The sequence below is a fragment of the Paroedura picta genome, unplaced genomic scaffold (assembly GCF_049243985.1).
Source record: "Paroedura picta isolate Pp20150507F unplaced genomic scaffold, Ppicta_v3.0 Ppicta_v3_sca21, whole genome shotgun sequence".
In the NCBI taxonomy this organism is placed as follows: Eukaryota; Metazoa; Chordata; class Lepidosauria; order Squamata; family Gekkonidae; genus Paroedura; species Paroedura picta.
In genome coordinates, this window is record NW_027518618.1 from 3,702,730 (window position 1) to 3,719,781 (window position 17,052).

At 57.3% G+C, this 17,052-nt stretch overlaps 1 protein-coding gene across 2 annotated transcripts in view; it reads right to left on the reverse strand.

Moving 5' to 3' along the window:
- LOC143828286 (leucine-rich repeat and fibronectin type III domain-containing protein 1-like protein) overlaps positions 1-17,046 on the reverse strand; it is a 30,955-nt gene extending 13,909 nt beyond the window's left edge. For both annotated transcript variants that reach the window (XM_077318603.1, XM_077318602.1), the window contains exons 1-2: positions 16,867-17,046; positions 1,396-2,800 (exon numbers count right to left, since the gene is read on the reverse strand). In XM_077318603.1, coding sequence (XP_077174718.1) covers positions 1,396-2,780 — 1,385 coding nt within the window. In that variant the 5' untranslated portion in view covers positions 2,781-2,800; positions 16,867-17,046. The remainder of the gene's footprint in view (positions 1-1,395; positions 2,801-16,866) is intronic.
- Positions 17,047-17,052: the final 6 nt, after the last annotated feature.

Below are 17,052 nucleotides of genomic sequence, written 5' to 3' on the forward strand. Positions count from 1 at the left end.
TTTAACATCAGCTTGATCTGTAGAAAATCAGCCTGGGAAATTTCTGATCTCTTGAATTGTGTCTATGCTTCGGCTTGTGTTCCAGCGGATTAAGGAAAGAGGTTCCAGGGGATTAACCCAGCTGGGCAGCATGTCCTGCCTTGGGGCTTCCCTGGTGCTCAGAGGACCAAGCAAGCAGGACGGGCATTCAAGATCTGACCCAGCATTTGCACGGAAAGATTCCCTCCTGGCTCATTCCTAGAGGCTGCCAAGGGCTTCTCCCTCCACCCCGGCTGGCAGATAAGAAGAAGAGGGGCCTCCGTCCTCTGCAGATTCTGTTTCCTGGCCTGGGCACAGCTTGGAAGAGACATGCCACCACAAGGACTGTCACCAACCGCAAGCATTGTCCAAAGAGAGGGCCCTTCCTGCCCACCCAAAGCAAGGAGGGCTTGTTCTCAAGAAGGAGCATGATGCACACCCACCCCTCCCCCTGCGCTGCATGTTTGCAGAATGCCCACCACAAGAAGAAGAAGAGCTGGTTTTTAATACTCTGCTTTTCACTGCCAGAAGGAGTGTCCAAGCACCTTTCCCGTCCCTCAACAGACACTCTGTGAGGAATGCAGGGCGGAGAGAGCTCTGAGAAAACTGCTCCACCAGAAGAGCACGGAGAGAACTGGGACTGGCCCACGGTCCCCCAAATGGCTGCGTGTGGAGGAGGAGGAGGAGGAGGAGACGTGGGGAACCAGACCTGGCTCTCCCGACTGGAGGCTGCCGCTCTTAGCCCCGACTCCACGCTGGCTCTCCAGAGAACTGTTGCTCTCTCTCTCTGCGGCAGGGGCAAAGGCACTCACGCACCGGGGTGGTCTGGCTGGGGCTCTTTCTGTGTCAGAACGTTGATCGGGGCCCCTGGGGGGCCTTTGTGCCTCAGACAGCACCCGGTTTGCCTCGGCAGGAAATGGAAGGCTGAACTAGATGGGAGCCAGGACGATCATTTGCTTAGGGTGCCAAAAAACCTTGGCCCAGCCCTGGATGGGTCTCTTTACCAGGTCAATTTGGGGTCGTGGACCACCGTCCCGAGCAGGTTGGGAACCACTGCTCTGCCCAGCCGAGAGGCCGCCGTCCTGGACAGCCAGGCTGTCCTCATCTCTCCGGACCTCGGAAGCTCAGCAGGGCCAACCTGGGCTCGTAGGTGGACGGGAAGCTGCCAAGGGAGTCCAGCCTTGCTCTTGACCACCTGACAGAGCCACCAACTTGAGAGCACTCTGTGCTGCCCCCACCCCGGTGCCATTTGCCGATTCCAAGCCTTGAGCTGAGCACGGCTGCCCTTTCCAGCCCCCAGGCCCCCGCCGTGGTCCACGTCACCAAGCCCCCACCAGAGGCCCCAGACCCGCCCTCCCGAAATCCCGGGCGACTGACCTGTACACTAAGGTGTCGTCGGAGGAGCTGTTGTACTGGATCTGGTACATGCGGACGCCCGGGATGTGCCACTGGGGGTACCAGCGGATCAGAGCGGAGGAAGGCGAGACCTCCGCGGCCACCACCCCCTTCTCCGGAGACGCCCCCGTCTCGTTGGCCCCGGGCGGGAGCAGCGCCTTGGCCGAGGTCAGGATGTCCGAAGGCCCCGCAGCAGCGGGCACCTTGGGGGCGGTGCCGTTGGACAGGTGAGGCAGGGGGTTGACCAGCAGCTCGATGGAGGTGGTGGCGTCCCCCGCTGCGTTGGAGGCGATGCACGTGAAGACGCCCGTGTCCTGGTCCGTGGCAATGAGGATCTCCAGGGTGCCGTTGTCGTAGAAGACGGTCCGGGACGTGTTCGCCACCACTTTCCCCTCGGGAGACACCCAGTGGATGGAGGGCTCCGGGTCGCCAGCCCCGCGGCAACGCAGGACGGCCGCCTCGCCCTCCGTCACCACCAAGTGGCCGGTGTGCCGCGTGATCACCGGGGGCTCGCAGATGAACTCCTCCTCGGGGATGGTCCAGAAGTACTTCCCCAGGAGGTCTGGGGGGGAGGCGCACGTCTCCAGGTCGTCCTCCCTGGTCAGCCTCCGCAGCCAAAGGAGCTCACAGTTGCAGTGCAGGGGGTTGCCCCCGAAGCTGAGCACCAGCGAGGAAAGCGGGGACCCTTTGGACTTGGCGTAGACGGGGATCCGGAGGAAAAGAGGGTCCGGGGGGATCTTCTTCAGCTTGTTGGACGTCATGTCCAGGCGGGCCAGCTTCAGGAGGTTGCTGAAGACCCCCTCGGGGACGAAGTCGATCAGGTTGTGGTCGAGGTTGAGGGAGTTGACGTTGTTGAGGCGCTGGATGGTGTCCCAGGGGACCTGGGCCAGGTTGTTGTAGGAGAGGTCCAGGTCCTCCAGGGTGCCGACGAAGTCGTCGAAAGCCCCTGGGGAGATGTCCTGCAGCTGGTTGTTGCTGAGGATGAGGTGGCGCAAATTGGGCAGCCCCCTGAGCTGCTCTCCGGAGATGGCGAGGAGGCGGTTGTTGTCCAGGTGCAAGGCCCGCAGGCCCCGCAGGTCGGCGAAGGCAGAGGGCAGGATCTGGCTGATGGTGTTCCGCGAGAGGGTGAGGTGCACCAGGCTGGTCATGTTGGTGAAGTCTCTGCGGCGGATGACCGTGATGAAGTTGTCGGTCAGGCGCAGCTCCACCGTGCGCCGGTCAATCACCGTGGGCACAAAGAGGAGGCCCGTCTTGGTGCAGAGGATGGCCAGGGAGGGCGACAGGTTCTGGCAGATGCAGCGCTTGGGGCACACCTGGGCCTGGGCCAGGGCGCACAGCACCAGCACGGACAGCAGGAGGCACTCCATGACGTGGTCAGAGGGAGGCGCTGCAGAGACACAGCAAAGGGGAAAGAGAGGGTGAGGAGGGACCAGAGGAGAGCTTGGAGCCAAGATTCAACACAGCAATGCACACAAACATGGGAGCTGCCAATCGCACCTTCAGACCATCCAGGTCAGTATTGTCTGCTCAGACTGGCGGCAGCTCTGCGCAGACTCAGGCAGAGGTCTTCCCCATCCCCTCCTGCCTGGCCCTCTTGACCGGAGATGCTGGGGATTGAACCTGGGACTTTCTGTGTGCCAAGCAAATGCTCTGCCACTGAGCCATGGCCCCTCTTCACGGGTCTCCAGGGTCTCAGGTGCAGGTCTTCCCCATCCCCTCCAGCCTGGTCCTTTTCACTGGAGATGGTAGGGATTGAACCTGGGACCTCCTATATACCAAGCAGAGGCTCTGCCACTGTGCCATGACCCCTCTTCGTGGCTCTACAGGTCTCACACAAAGGTCTTTCCCATCACCTATTGCCTGGTTCTTTTAACTGGAGATGCCGGGGATTGAACCTGGGACCTTCTGCAGGCCAAGCAGAGGCTCTGATCCTGAGCCACGGAAGAGTGGCAGCAACAGGTCAGGCCAAGCAGCCATTCTGTATCTGACAGCTTCTGGGGAAGCCCCAAATCCCCCTCCCAACACTGGACCTTTGGAGATACACTGCCTCCGAGTGTGGAGGTTCCATTTATCAATCACGGCCCCCAAAAGGCCGTCTGCCAGCCTCTCCTCCCACAGATCCGGCTAATCCCTTTTTCCAAAGCCAAGCAAGCAGGAGGCTGTCACAGCCCAGCTTGTTGCAACAAATTCCGTAAAGGCAATTACGCGGGCTCTGCAGAGAAAGAAATCTTCCCTTTTGTCTGTCCTGAACTCCCTGCCAGTCAACTTGGCCAGATGACCCCCGGGCTGGTATTATGAAAGGGGGAAGAGAAACTCCCCTTCTCTCTCTCTCTCCCCCCACGTCATTCATTGTTTGATAAGCTCTCCTGGCTGGCCGGCCTCTCTGCCATCTGTTTTCCAAGCCATCCTTTTCTGAATCACAGATCAGGTTTTCAAGGTCCGGCCTTATTGAGATGGCCTCTTCCTTCAGAATATCCTTTCAAGAGAAGACGCCAACAGCCCTGGGAAGCCACAAACAAGCCGCAGGGGCCCTTTTCTCCGTTTGGCCTCTGACGTATGCCCAAGCACCATTAGCCAGGATGGAGAAATGGAGCCTCCACGGTCAAAGGCAGTGTGTCTGCCCCTCCCCTCTGCCTGTTTTTGGCTAAACTTTGGGGAAGGGAAACATCCTGTTTTCCCTGCAAATCGATATGTTCCACGCTTAACCGGGGAGTTCCTTATTCCGAGAACGGCAAGAGAGTCACGCAAACGGGGATCAGAACACAAACGGAGAGCTCAAGAGAAGCATCCCTCCGATAATGTTTGATCAGAATCATTTTCTAGCACCTTTCTGATGGTTATCTCAGGCTGAGATTATTAGCACCCTGAGAGACGGATGTCCAGGCAGAGGCTGGATCCTGCGTAAATATGTGAGTCATTAGAACCGAGTAGCAAGCAAGCTGCGTACTGCCGTTCGGAGAACACAATTTGTTATCAAAACATTGTTTTTAATCGGCTACCTTTTTTAACAGGGTGCTTTTCGGAGGAGACTCGTTTTGAAGGAGCGGAGAACGGCAAGGCCAAAATGAGGCGTGGCCAGAGACCCATTTTCTCTTTTTCTAGCTCCAGGGCCACCGTATTTTGCCTGGTTACTGGGCTATCTTTTCACTACACGGTCATTTGTTGGGTTTTGTGCCATTTGGTCACGATGTCTTGGAATGGGAGCCCTTCTTCAAAATGACAGCAAACGTTTTGTCCACAAGGGCACCCCATTAAAAGGAGTTTCCCATATTTGGTGGTTCTGTATTATGTAATGTTAACTTAGTCTTTCCATGGGATGGTAGGGGAATTTCCTCCAGACCAGGCTGGATTCTGGACATTTTGTGTGTGTGGGGGGGGGGGGAACCACTTGGGCATGGAATTGGGGTCACTGTGGGTGGGCAGGTAGTTGTGAGTTCCTGCCTCGTGCCTGCCCTGGAGGTCCCTTCCAACTCTATGAGTCTGTGATTCTATGGATATTTATATATTTACAGCTCTTGTTTAGGAAAATACCCCTGCAATGCTGCCTTCTCACAGAGTTCACCCCAGGGGGTGGCTGGCTATCCTCCAGAAATCGGTTCCCCTGGAGAAAATGGCCACTTTGCATCTGATAGTCTCTGCTTCTTCAGACCAACATGGCGACCCTCCCCAATTGAAGCCCCTCCCTTCAAAGGCTCCACCCCCAAACTCTCCCAGTCCTTCCCAACCTGGGGCCAGCCGGGCTGCTTGTCAGGACCAAGGGCTTGTGGGGGCAGCAATGCTTCAGGCTGTTTTCCTTCCGGTCTGTTGGCCACCCAGCTGCTGACCCAGGGGCCTGATGGTAGGCGATGGAGGGGGGGGCCCAGTCCCAAACCCACGGTCTGTCTCTGGCCGATTGTCCCCAGCTCTGTCCCCCCGCAGACGGGGCCTTCCCCAGTCCCCCTGGCCGTCCTCCCACAGCAGGTCCAGAGCCTGACCGCCTCCCCAAGCCCTGCCAGACGCATCCAAAGCCACGGTGCGGAACAAGAAGACACCCACCCGTCCGCCTGCCAGCCGGCATCCAAGGAGATGAATATTTCATGATCCCAGAGCAGTGAACAAACACGAGGCGTGGGATCTGGTAAACATCAATTATCAGCTTAATTCATCTCAAATTACCAAATATCAAACATTGATTTACAAAAAAAGAGAGAAAACATCAAGCCGCAGGGTCTCCCAGCCCTGGCTTTTGCTCTCTGCAGACGGCAAAGGGGAAAGTCCTCCTCGCCCTTTTAACCGGAGATGCCGCCAGAGACTGAACTGGGGATCTTCCGCCTGCCAAGCAGAGGCGGCCACTGAGCTGGAGCCCCTCCCAAGGGCCTCAGGCGGAGGTCTTTCCCCTCGCCCCCTGCCTGGTCCTTTTGCTGGAGATGCCGGGGATTCTTCCTCTCAACTGAATTGGCCTGGAAGGAAGGAAGGAAGGAAGGAAGGAAGGAAGGAAGGAAGGAAGGAAGGAAGGAAGGAAGGAAGGAAGGAAGGAAGGAAGGAAGGAAGGAAGGAAGGAAGGAAGGAAGGAAGGAAGGAAGGAAGGAAGGAAGGAAGGAAGGAAGGAAAAGAAGCAGGCATGGTCCCTTCGGCTTCCCAGGGAGGAAAAGGTGGCAGAGCACAGATTGGGCTCATGTTCTCCTGTGCCTTTGCTTCATCTCTGCTCCCCCAGGTAACACAACACCCCCCCATGAGGCAGTTTCGCTTTAGTCAGAATGGCCTCCCTTCACCACCATCCAGATGTATTTCTGCCCACGGGGGGCCAACCTTTCATGCATCGGCCCAGGGGGCTCCCACCATGATGGATGTCCTTGCTTCAACCACTCCAGCGCTCCACAACTCATTCAGCTCTTTTCGGTAGCGGGAGGAAAAGGAGGGCGGTTCCCTGCCCCAAGGACCCTACAGTCAGGCTCTGGAGGCAGACGGGGGAGATGACAGCAGCTCAGGGCTGGAGGCTTCTGGGGAAGGATCCGGCTCTCCTTGCCTACGTGCAAAGCCCAAGAGTGCCCGGCCCGCTTGCTCGCCCGCCTCCTCCTCCATCCCCAGCTGAGACTGACTCACAAGCCCCCCCCCTCAGACTGTCCCCCCCCCCCCCCCCCGCATTTAGAAGCGGCAGCGGCAGCAGCACAAAAACACCCAGAAGAAAAGGGAGCCGAGGGAGCCTCCGAACTCCAGGCCTCCGAACAAAACACAGCAGAACAAAACACACAACGGTGCGTTCCGAGGCCAGCAATGCGCACCAAGGGCCCAGGAAGAGAGCCGGAGGAGGCAATTGGCGTCGGTTCACACGAGGCCTAGACCCATGGCAAGACCGAGCAACGGGGCAGCCGTGCCGGACAAGCAGCGCCGGCATTTTGATGCCTCCTCTCCAGGGGAAGGCAAGGGGGCACCTCCCTCCCGCCCGCCCCCTGATGCCACCAGCCCACGCATGCTCGTGCCCCCCTTCTGCACCAGTAGCAAAAATAATCACAGCGGGGAGCGGAGGCCGAAGGGCTTTCAATATTTAAATAAATAAAATGTGCTTAAAGTAGCTCTCGGGAGTCCAGCCAGGTGTTCCTAAGTGCATCCGGAGAGACCCAGCTTTCCCCCGTGCGTGGCAACTGGGGGCTGGGCCCAGGGGGCCTTTGAGGTCAGGTGGGGGGGGGGCAGCCTGGCACTCGAAGCCTCAGGGGTCTTTCTGGAGGGACGGGGAGGAGACATGCCTTGGGTCAGGCACGCTCCAGCATCTCCCCACACGGCCTCCTGCTGCATCGATTTGCTCGAATTGCCAGATCTGGGTGGAAATTTGTGGGTGGGGCCTGGGAGGGTGGGACTTCAGCCCCACAGAGTCCAGCCCCCAATGCAGCCATCCTCCCCAGGGAATCTGGCTCTACCCAGGGACCAACTGCAATAGCGGAAGACCTCCAGGCGCCACCTGGAAGCTGGAAAACTATTTCCGTCACGATTATTTTTTTTTTTACAGTCCTCACAACCACCTTGCTATGTAGGCTGGTCCAATTATCCCAGGGTTGCCGACCACCACCCAGGTGGAAGAGAACAGACTCGACTTGAGTCGAACTGGGGAGCTTGTGGTAGCAGCAAGATTGCAAGTGGGGATCACCCAGATCCCACCTCCTTTTCAAAGGGCCTGCCTCCCCCTCCACCCTGCCCCACATTCTCTGAACCTCTATGGGGCCTGGGCAGGGATTTCCAACTTTGTGGTGTGGTTAAAGAGCAAAGGATCTGGAGAACCAGGTCTGATCCCCCCTCCTCCGCAGGTGGCCTGTTGTGGGGGGAGGAAGGGAAGGCGATTGTAAACTGCTTTGACTCCTTCAGGCAGTGGAAAGTGGGGTATAAAACCAACTCTTCTTCTTCTCCCCGCCCAGCTTTAACTGACTCTCCGCTACTTTCTACTTTCCATGTTCCCACAGCAGGCTCAGCCTTTAAGCAGGCCTTTTGGAAAAGATTTTTTCTTTCAATTAATTCACAGTCAAATGTATCTGCATGACTTCTTGGGGGGGGGATCCCCAACCTTCTCTGGGGGGAAGCTTATTGCACCAGCCTGTTGTCCTGGTTAAGAGTGGCAACCTCTAATCTGGAGAACTGGGTTCGATTCCCCATTTCTCCGCAGGCAGCCAGCCTGCAGTAAAGGACGATGCAGTAAAAGTGGTACACTCAATATGCCAGCAAATTTGGAAAACTCAGCAATGGCCACAGGATTGGAAAAGGTCAGTTTACATTCCAATCCCAAAGAAGGGCAATGCCAAAGAATGTTCAAACTACCGCACCATTGCACTCATTTCTCATGCTAGCAAAGTTATGCTCAAAATCCTACAAGCTAGGCTCCAGCAATATGTGGACCGAGAACTTCCAGAAGTACAGGCAGGATTTCGAAGAGGTAGAGGAACTAGAGATCAAATTGCCAACATACGCTGGATCATGGAAAAAGCTAGGGAGTTCCAGAAGAACGTCTACTTCTGCTTCATTGACTATGCTAAAGCCTTTGATTGTGTGGAGCACAACAAATTGTGGAAAGTTCTTAAAGAGATGGGAATACCAGAGCATCTTATTTGTCTCTTGAGAAATTTATATGCAGGTCAAGAAGCAACAGTGAGAACTGAACATGGAATCACTGACTGGTTCAAAATTGAGAAAGGAGTTCGGCAAGGCTGTATACTGTCGCCTTGCCTATTTAACTTGTATGCGGAGCACATCATGAGAAAGGCGGGATTAGAGGAGTCACAAATTGGGATCAAGATTGCAGGGAGAAATATCAACAACCTCAGATATGCAGATGATACCACTCTAATGGCAGAAAGTGAAGAGGAACTAAAGAGCCTGTTTATGCGGGTGAAGGAGGAGAGTGCAAAAGTTGGCTTGAAACTCAACATCAAGAAAACAAAGATCATGGCAGCCGGCCCTCTCAATTCCTGGCAAATAGATGGGGAAGAAATGGAGATAGTGACGGATTTTATTTTCCTCGGCTCCAAGATCACTGCAGATGGGGACTGCAGCAAAGAAATTAAAAGACGCTTGCTCCTGGGGAGGAAAGCTATGGCAAATCTAGACAGCATCCTAAAAAGCAGAGACATCACCCTGCCAACAAAAGTGCGTTTAGTCAAGGCTATGGTATTCCCAGTTGCAATGTATGGCTGCGAAAGTTGGACCATAAGGAAGGCCGAGCGTCAAAGAATTGAGGCTTTTGAACTCTGGTGCTGGAGAAGACTCTTGCGAGTCCCTTGGACTGCAAGGCGAACAAACCGGTCAGTCCTAGAGGAGATCAGCCCTGACTGCTCTTTAGAAGGCCAGATCCTGAAGATGAAACTCAAATACTTTGGCCACCTCATGAGAAGGAAGGACTCCCTGGAGAAGAGCCTAATGCTGGGAGTGATCGAGGGCAAAAGAAGAAGGGGACGACAGAGAATGAGGTGGATGGATGGAGTCACTGAAGCAGTAGGTGCAAACTTAAAAGGACTCCAGGGAATGGTAGAGGACAGGAAGGCCTGGAGGATCATTGTCCATGGGGTCGCGATGGGTCGGACACGACTTCGCACATAACAACAACAATAACAACAACAGCCAGCTGGGTGACCTCGGGCCCGTCCCGGTTCTCTTAGGACTGCTCTCACAGCGTAGTTCTCTCAGAGCTCTCTCAGCCCCACCTACCTCACAGGGTGTCTGTTGTGGGGGAGGAAAGCAACTATCAGCTGCTTGGAGACTCCTTCTGGTAGTAAGAAAAACCAAGTTCTTCTCCTCTTTTTTTATTATGAAATACAGTAATAAGGCTAACCTGATCTCATCAGAACTCAGAAGCTAAACAGGTTAATCCAGGGGTAGTCAAACTGCGGCCTTCCAGATGTCCATGGACTACAATTCCCATGAGCCCCTGCCAGCAAATGCAAATCTTATTGCAAAGGTCCCCAGAAGCTAAACAGGTTAATCCAGGGGTAGTCAAACTGCGGCCTTCCAGATGTCCATGGACTACAATTCCCATGAGCCCCTGCCAGCATTCGCTGGCAGGGGCTCATGGGAATTGTAGTCCATGGACAACTGGAGGGCTGCAGTTTGACTACCCCTGGGCTAATCCTTGGGAATCCGTTTGCCTCATGCCTTGACAACCACAACCACAGAGTGCAACAAGAAGAAGGCCGCCTCCCGATAGCAAGGAAATCATAATTGCAGAGGCGTGCTGAATCCGTACTGGGCTGTGCCAGAATATATGCATGGAGAGTAGAGGTTCAGACCCAGGTCCCAATCCCTGCTTGCTGGGCGAACGAACTGGAACAAGTGCCCCCCCCCCCTCTCAGCCTGGCCGACCTCAAGGGGATGTGTGAGAAAACATGGGAGAAGGGGGGGCATGCTTGGGGGGGGAAGGGCTCAGGGAGAAAGTGGGGTGTAAAAAGAAGCAAATAAAAATGAGAGAAATATCACAGCCCCCAATCGCACACCACCAAAGTCCGGCACAGGCCTTGAAGGGAGGACAGATTGAAAAATAAAATTTAATTTGGACAGGGGGAGGGGGAGGGAGCTGGGGACCTTTGCAATAAGATCGCCTCTTTCTTCTTGCCCATCTCAGAAAGGAGCCAGAAGCAAGAACATGGTGGGGGGGGGGGGGAGAGAAAGAAATGTGCCTTCATCTCACAGCACCAGCGCAGATTAAAATTTCTCCTTGCAGATTAATCAACTAAACTTTCGATTCATCCATCTCCTGATTAAGGCCTGCAACCCAAATTAATATTTATAGAGCTCTTTTATAAGAGCTCAGAGCCTCGCCTGCAAATCTCTCCCCCATCCTTCCCGTAGATCGGGTCAGGCACCTCGAAACCACATGTGGGAGGGGAAAAGGAGTGACAACCAAGGCAAAAGAACTGCCCTGCGAGCCAGGCCTAGGGTGGGATTTGAACTCGCAACTGCCTGGCTTGCAGCCCAGGCTCTTCACCACTAGAGAACGCTGCAGCGGAGAAGACGAGCGAGAGCCCCAGAGCATACAAAATATCCCGTAACTCCAAGGGGGCAAAGGGCCTTAAAAGAACTGAAAGGCACTCTGCACGTGTTTGGAGCACCCCACACTTCCCATTTAAACACAGAAAAGCTTGGGGGGGTACAAAAATCAAGGCATGAGGCCCTTGAAAAGATTCGGCTAATCCAGACCAGGGGTAGTCAAACTGCGGCCCTCCAGATGTCCATGGACTACAAATCCCATGAGCCCCTGCCAGCGTTTGCTGGCAGGGGCTCATGGGAATTGTAGTCCATGGACATCTGGAAGGCCGCAGTTTGACTACCCCTGATCCAGATCATCTCAGGCAGAGATTTGGTCCCGTTACCACTTTTCTGGTGACATCGACCTCTTAGAACCTGCCCTGTCCCACTAAGGGACCCGCAATCTGCCGGGGTCGAGACCAGCAGGTGAGTCCTGTAGGCTCCAGCCTCGCAGGGGTTAACAGGCCGGTCCCGCTCCACCCTCTGCCAAGTCAGTAGAGATGTTTCCAGAAAGGGAAACCACTTTGGGGCTGCTCTTCCGCGCAGTTTGTTACAATTAAGAGCAACGAGGTAGAGAGAGAATTAAATCCGAGGGTGGAGAGTGGGCTACTTCCAGCCATTGCCGGCTAATTAATAAATGAGGAGCGTAATGAGGAGCTATTTCGATTTTGCTGACGGCAGGCAGATCCGGGGGGCCCACGAAGTTCAGGAGAAGTTCAAGCAAAAGGTAGGTGCCCCCCCCCCCCCCCGTGTGGAACCAAGCCTCATCCCCCCCCCTCCTTCCCACCAGCTTCTTGGAAGCAGAGGAATTAATGGCTTCACGGATTAATGAAAGTCCTGTTTGAAAGAGATGTTAAGCTTTGGCCTCTGGGAAGATTAACAACTATTATCCGGAGAAAGAAAAACAGGAGATCTCAGACTGGGGCGGGGAAGCCTGCTCCTGGGGAACTCACTGCACCTTGAAGACAGCAGACTGGCTCCATCACCAAAGGAGAAAGGAGAGGAGAGATCTTTCTTTGCTTGGGCTCAAAGGAGAAGTGATCCAAATGTGTCACCTGCCATGACAAAGCAGCTGCAAAGACACGGCGTGTAAAGGGCCACAGAGGCCTGATTCAGCACAGGAAAGGGAGGAAGGAAGGAAGGAAGGAAGAAGGAAGGAAGGAAGGAAGGAAGGGAGGGAGGGAGGGAGGGAGGGAGGGAGGGAGGGAGGGAGGAAGGAAGGAAGGGGAGGGAGGGAGGGAGGGAGGAAAGGAGGGAGGGAGGGAGGAGAGGAAGGGGAGGGAGGGAGGAGGGAGAGGGAGGAAGGAAGGAAGGAAGGAAGGAGAGGAAGGAAGGAGGGAGGGAGGGAGGGAGGAAGGAAGGGAGGAGAGGGAGGGAGGGAGGGAGGGAGGGAGGGAGGAAGGAAGGAAGGAAGGAAGGAAGGAAGGAAGGAAGGAAGGAAGGAAGGAAGGAAGGAAGGAAGGAAGGAAGGAAGGAAGGAAGGAAGGAAGGAAGGAGAGGGAGGGAGGGAGGGAGGGAGGGAGGGAGGGAGGAAGGAAGGAAGGAAGGAAGGAAGGAAGGAAGGAAGGAAGGAAGGAAGGAAGGAAGGAAGGAAGGAAGGAAGGAAGGAAGGGCTCCTTCACACAGTGGGTGGCTGACCTCTGGAACTCCCCGCCAGGAGATGCAGTGAAGCCCCTGACCAAGGAGGGTCTGAAAGGGGGACCGGCCAAACATATGGAGCAGGGTAGACTGGAGCCTTCAGGCTTGCAGGCCAAATGCCTCTGATGGTCAGGCGCTGGAAGCCCTTGGTGGGGTGGGGGCCGAGGCAGCTGGTGGCCTGCCTGTTGACCTCCTCCATCACAGTATCACTTGTGCAGAAGGCGATTTTGCAGATTTGGGGAGATTTCCTCTGGGTCCCTGAGGACTAGAAACTTGGGAGGGATCTGTTTCTGGCAAGGTCTCTTAATGCAGGGCGACCGCGTTCTCTGCCCGACCAGCTTCCACTCTGGGAGTGACCTGCCCTCCCCCACTTCCTCGGCCCTCGCAGCCTGCCAAGAACAACGCCTGGGACCCTCCTTGCCGCCTCCCCCACCCCCTTCCGCCAAGCCCCCACACAGAGAGACCAAAGCAGCTGATGAACTGGGGAGAGGCAAAACCCACAGAGGCCAACACATCTGCACCCAGGAAGGATCTGTGCTCACTGCTGGAGCTCCCGTGAGCATTCTGCAGCGGCATTTGGTTTGCTAGGCACGGCGCATAAATCCCTGGGACGCCGCTTCGGATCATGCAGCACTGGGGAGGGGAGGAAAAGTGGGCCGGCACCTCGGACCAAGACCTGGCAGCCCAGAGGTGGCCAAGACAGCAGCCAGCAATAACCCAGCAGCCAAACGGACTTGTGGGCATCTGGCTGAGCCCTCGATGAAGCCAGAGAGGTGAAGCTGACAGATACTACTGAGCAAGACCCTCAAGGTCAGCAGACTCAGATGGGCAGCAGACAGAGGTCTTTCCCCTCTCAGCCTCTCTGATCTGACAAAGGGGGCTGGGACTCTAGAAATGCCCAGAAAATCTTGCCTCTGGGCTGCTCGTGGGCTCCAATCAGGCCATTAGCTCTTTGAACTGGAGGTGAACTTGGGACCTTCTGCATGCCAGGTGGGGACTCTGCTCCTGAGCTATGCCCCCTCTCCATGGCTCTCCAGGTTCCCACATGAAGGTATTTCCCACCACCTCCTTCCTGGCCCTTTCACTGGAGATGGTGGGGATTGAACCTGGGACCTTCTGCATGCCAGGTGGGGACTCTGCCCCTGAGCTATGCCCCCTCTCCATGGCTCTCCAGGGTCCCACATGAAGGTATTTCCCACCACCTCCTTCCTGGCCCTTTTCACTGGAGATGGTGGGGATTGAACCTGGGACCTTCTGCATACCAAGTGGGGACTCTGCCCCTGAGCTATGCCCCCTCTCCATGGCTCTCCAGGGTCCCACATGAAGGTATTTCCCACCACCTCCTTCCTGGCCCTTTTCACTGGAGATGGTGGGGATTGAACCTGGGACCTTCTGCATACCAAGTGGGGACTCTGCCCCTGAGCTATGCCCCCTCTCCATGGCTCTCCAGGGTCCCACATGAAGGTATTTCCCACCACCTCCTTCCTGGCCCTTTCACTGGAGATGGTGGGGATTGAACCTGGGACCTTCTGCATACCAAGTGGGGACTCTGCTCCTGAGCCATGCCCCCTCTCCATGGCTCTCCAGGGTCCCACATGAAGGTATTTCCCACCACCTCCTTCCTGGCCCTTTTCACTGGAGATGGTGGGGATTGAACCTGGGACCTCCTGCCTGCCAAGCAGAGGCTCTGCCCCTGAGCCATGGCCCCTCCCCATCATTTGTGCTACTGCCCTCGGTACTCAACCTTCCATCGCCAGAAATTACCTTGTGCAACCCTCTAGGGTGCCTGTTCTCCCTGCCCCCTGCCCTGCCCCACCCGCAGATGCCAGTTCCAAGGCCCCTGCCAGGAGCCAAGCCAAACAAAAGAGCTGCCAGGCTGAGGGCTTAGGGTGAGGGCTGGAAAGGTGTGGACCCCCAACAAAGGAGGGGTTGAGGGGGAATGCAGGAGCAGTGGGGGTCTGTCCCATTGACCTGCTGTCTCCCAGCATGGCAAGGGTCAGCAAACACCAGAGAGGTCATGCAACAGGAGGATGGCCATTGAAATCCAGGGTGTCATCCCCGTCCCCCCAGACCACTCCTCCATCTCCCCTCCTCGCCCTCCACAATCCAGAGCACGGTGTGCTGAGAGGACTCACGCCCGCAAGACAGCCCACCGGCTGCCACAGGGAAATGGGGAAGTGCCAAGGTCTGAGGCTCCCAAACCCCTGGGATTTCTCACACATCCTGGGCCCACAAGCCTTGTCAAGCCCCTCTTCCCCTAGAAGCCGTGTTCAAACTAATTCATGCAAACAGGAATTAATTTGCATAATGGGCACCAGACATTAATATTGCAAAGCTCTGGGCCCACTTTGTTTGTTTGTTTGCTACACAAATTATTCCGGATGCACCAGAGGGCCGGGCGCGGGGAAAGACGGCGCGGGGGGGGGGGGCTACGGCAGCCAGAAGCTGGGCAGGTGGGCAACGCCAGAGGGTGCCGTTCAGAAGCTCCCCGGGCCCCAGGAACTATTTCTGGAGCACAGATTCTGCAAAACAACAAAACAAGCAAACAGACCCCAAACCTCTACGATTCCCATATTTCTACCTGGAGTCCTTCTACCTACATCTACAGCAAATGGTCCTCAACCTGGGGGTCGGGACCCCTTTGGGGGTCAAACAACCCCTTCACAGGGGTCACGGCAGGGCAAGCAGCTTGGCCGGGGAGGAGGGCGCCATCTACACAACAGCCTTGCGGGTTAGATCAAGATAGAGCGTACATCTCTCTGCAGCAGTGAAAAAGAGCAAGATCGGCATGGCGGGACAAGAGGCAGAACTGAACCGGGAAACTCCGGAGGGGAAAACCCAATTTCTATAGAATCATGAACCGTGGATCTTCACGTCGCTGATCAGTTTTGGTCTAATTTCTGTGAAAGAAGCCTTGCATAGTTCTATGGCTGGGGGGTCACCACAACATGAGGAACTGGATTAAAGGATCGCAGCATTAGGAAGGTTGAGAACCTCTGGTCTATAGGAAGCCCTCTAGCCAACTCCCAACATCTCCAAGTCAAGGCTACCTAGATTACACACACACACACACACACACCACACACACTCTCTCTCTCCCTTCAAACAAGAGACATCCTGCTGGATCCACTCCAACACGCTGTGTCCCACAGGGGCCCAATCCCAGGGACCACCAGGAGGCCCCCCAGCAGAGCCAGAGCTCCAGAAACCTTCCCACTGTGTCCCCCCCCTCCCCAGAAGACAGAGCATCACTGGCTGAGACATACAACATCGGAGAAGCCCTGCTGGGTCAGGCCAGTGGCCCACCCAGTCCAACACTCAGGGCCACACAGGGGCCAAAACCCAGGGGCCCCCAGTAGGCCCACCAGTGAAGCCAAAACTCCAGAAGCCCCCCCCACACACACACACACCCCAAGAGCATCTATACCTTGTGGCTAAACGCCACTGGTGGACTTTGGCTCGCACACGCCAAGCAGAGGCTCTCCCGCTGAGCCATCCCCCCCCCCCCCGCCCCCCCAAGCTCAGTCTCAACCCTCGGCTCGGAGTACGAACAGAGCCAGAGCCCTCCAGTTTCGCCTCTTGTAGGGAGACAGAGCCCACCAGGCCCCCGGCAAAGAGCAGAGCCAAGCAGGTCAAGGGGGCTGGCCATGGCCCCCCGCCCCCCCTGGGCCAAGCCGCTTTCCCACCTGAGCCCCCCCCCCGGAACCGGCCACACCCGAGGGCACACCCGACGCCTCCTGCCCCGACGCCGCTCTTCAGGGGCCCAACTGCTGCCGGGGGGGGGAGGGGGAGCCGCCCACGCGAAAAGGCGCCCCCGAGAAGGGCCGGCTCGGACCCCGCGAGAGAGCGGAGGGACGGGGCTTGGGACCCCCCCCCGCCCCGTCCCCGGCGCCTGTCCGGGAGGAGCGAGCTCACGACGAGGCCAGCAGGGAAGCCGCTGCCCACCGCTGCCCCCCCTTCGCCGGGGACCCAGGCCCCCCCCCGCCAGCCCCCCTCCCGGGCAGAGGGCGAGGGCCACTTTGAGAGGCGGTGCGGGAGCCCCTCGGCCCACGGGCCTGCTCCGGCTCACTGCGACGGGGACGGGGGCTCCGTGGGGGCTGTCCGGGCCGAGGCACTCTGCACATGGCCCAAGGAGGCGAGCAGGGGGCAGAAGGCGGAGGCCTCTCCGCCTCGCCCCCCTTAGCCCCGCGGCTGGAGTTGGCGGCCCGTCCCTCCGGCGCCGCTCCGGGGCTCCCTCGCCCGGGCCCAGCGCTCTGCCTCCCCCCCCCCCCGCCGGCGGCCGAGAGGTCCCCGGAAGACGCGCCCCTCGCCCCCCCCCCCTCCGCCGCCGCCTACCTGGCTGGGCTGTGGCCGCGATCCCGCAGCGGCAGGGCCGGCTCAGCGCTCCCGGCGGCGCCTGGCATCCACGCCGCTGCCCGGGCCCCCCGAGGCGCGGAGCAAGACGGCGCGGCCGGGCCGGGCGGAGCGCCCATGGACCCGCGCAGCCCTCGCTGGCCGACGCCGACGCCGAGGCCGCCTCCC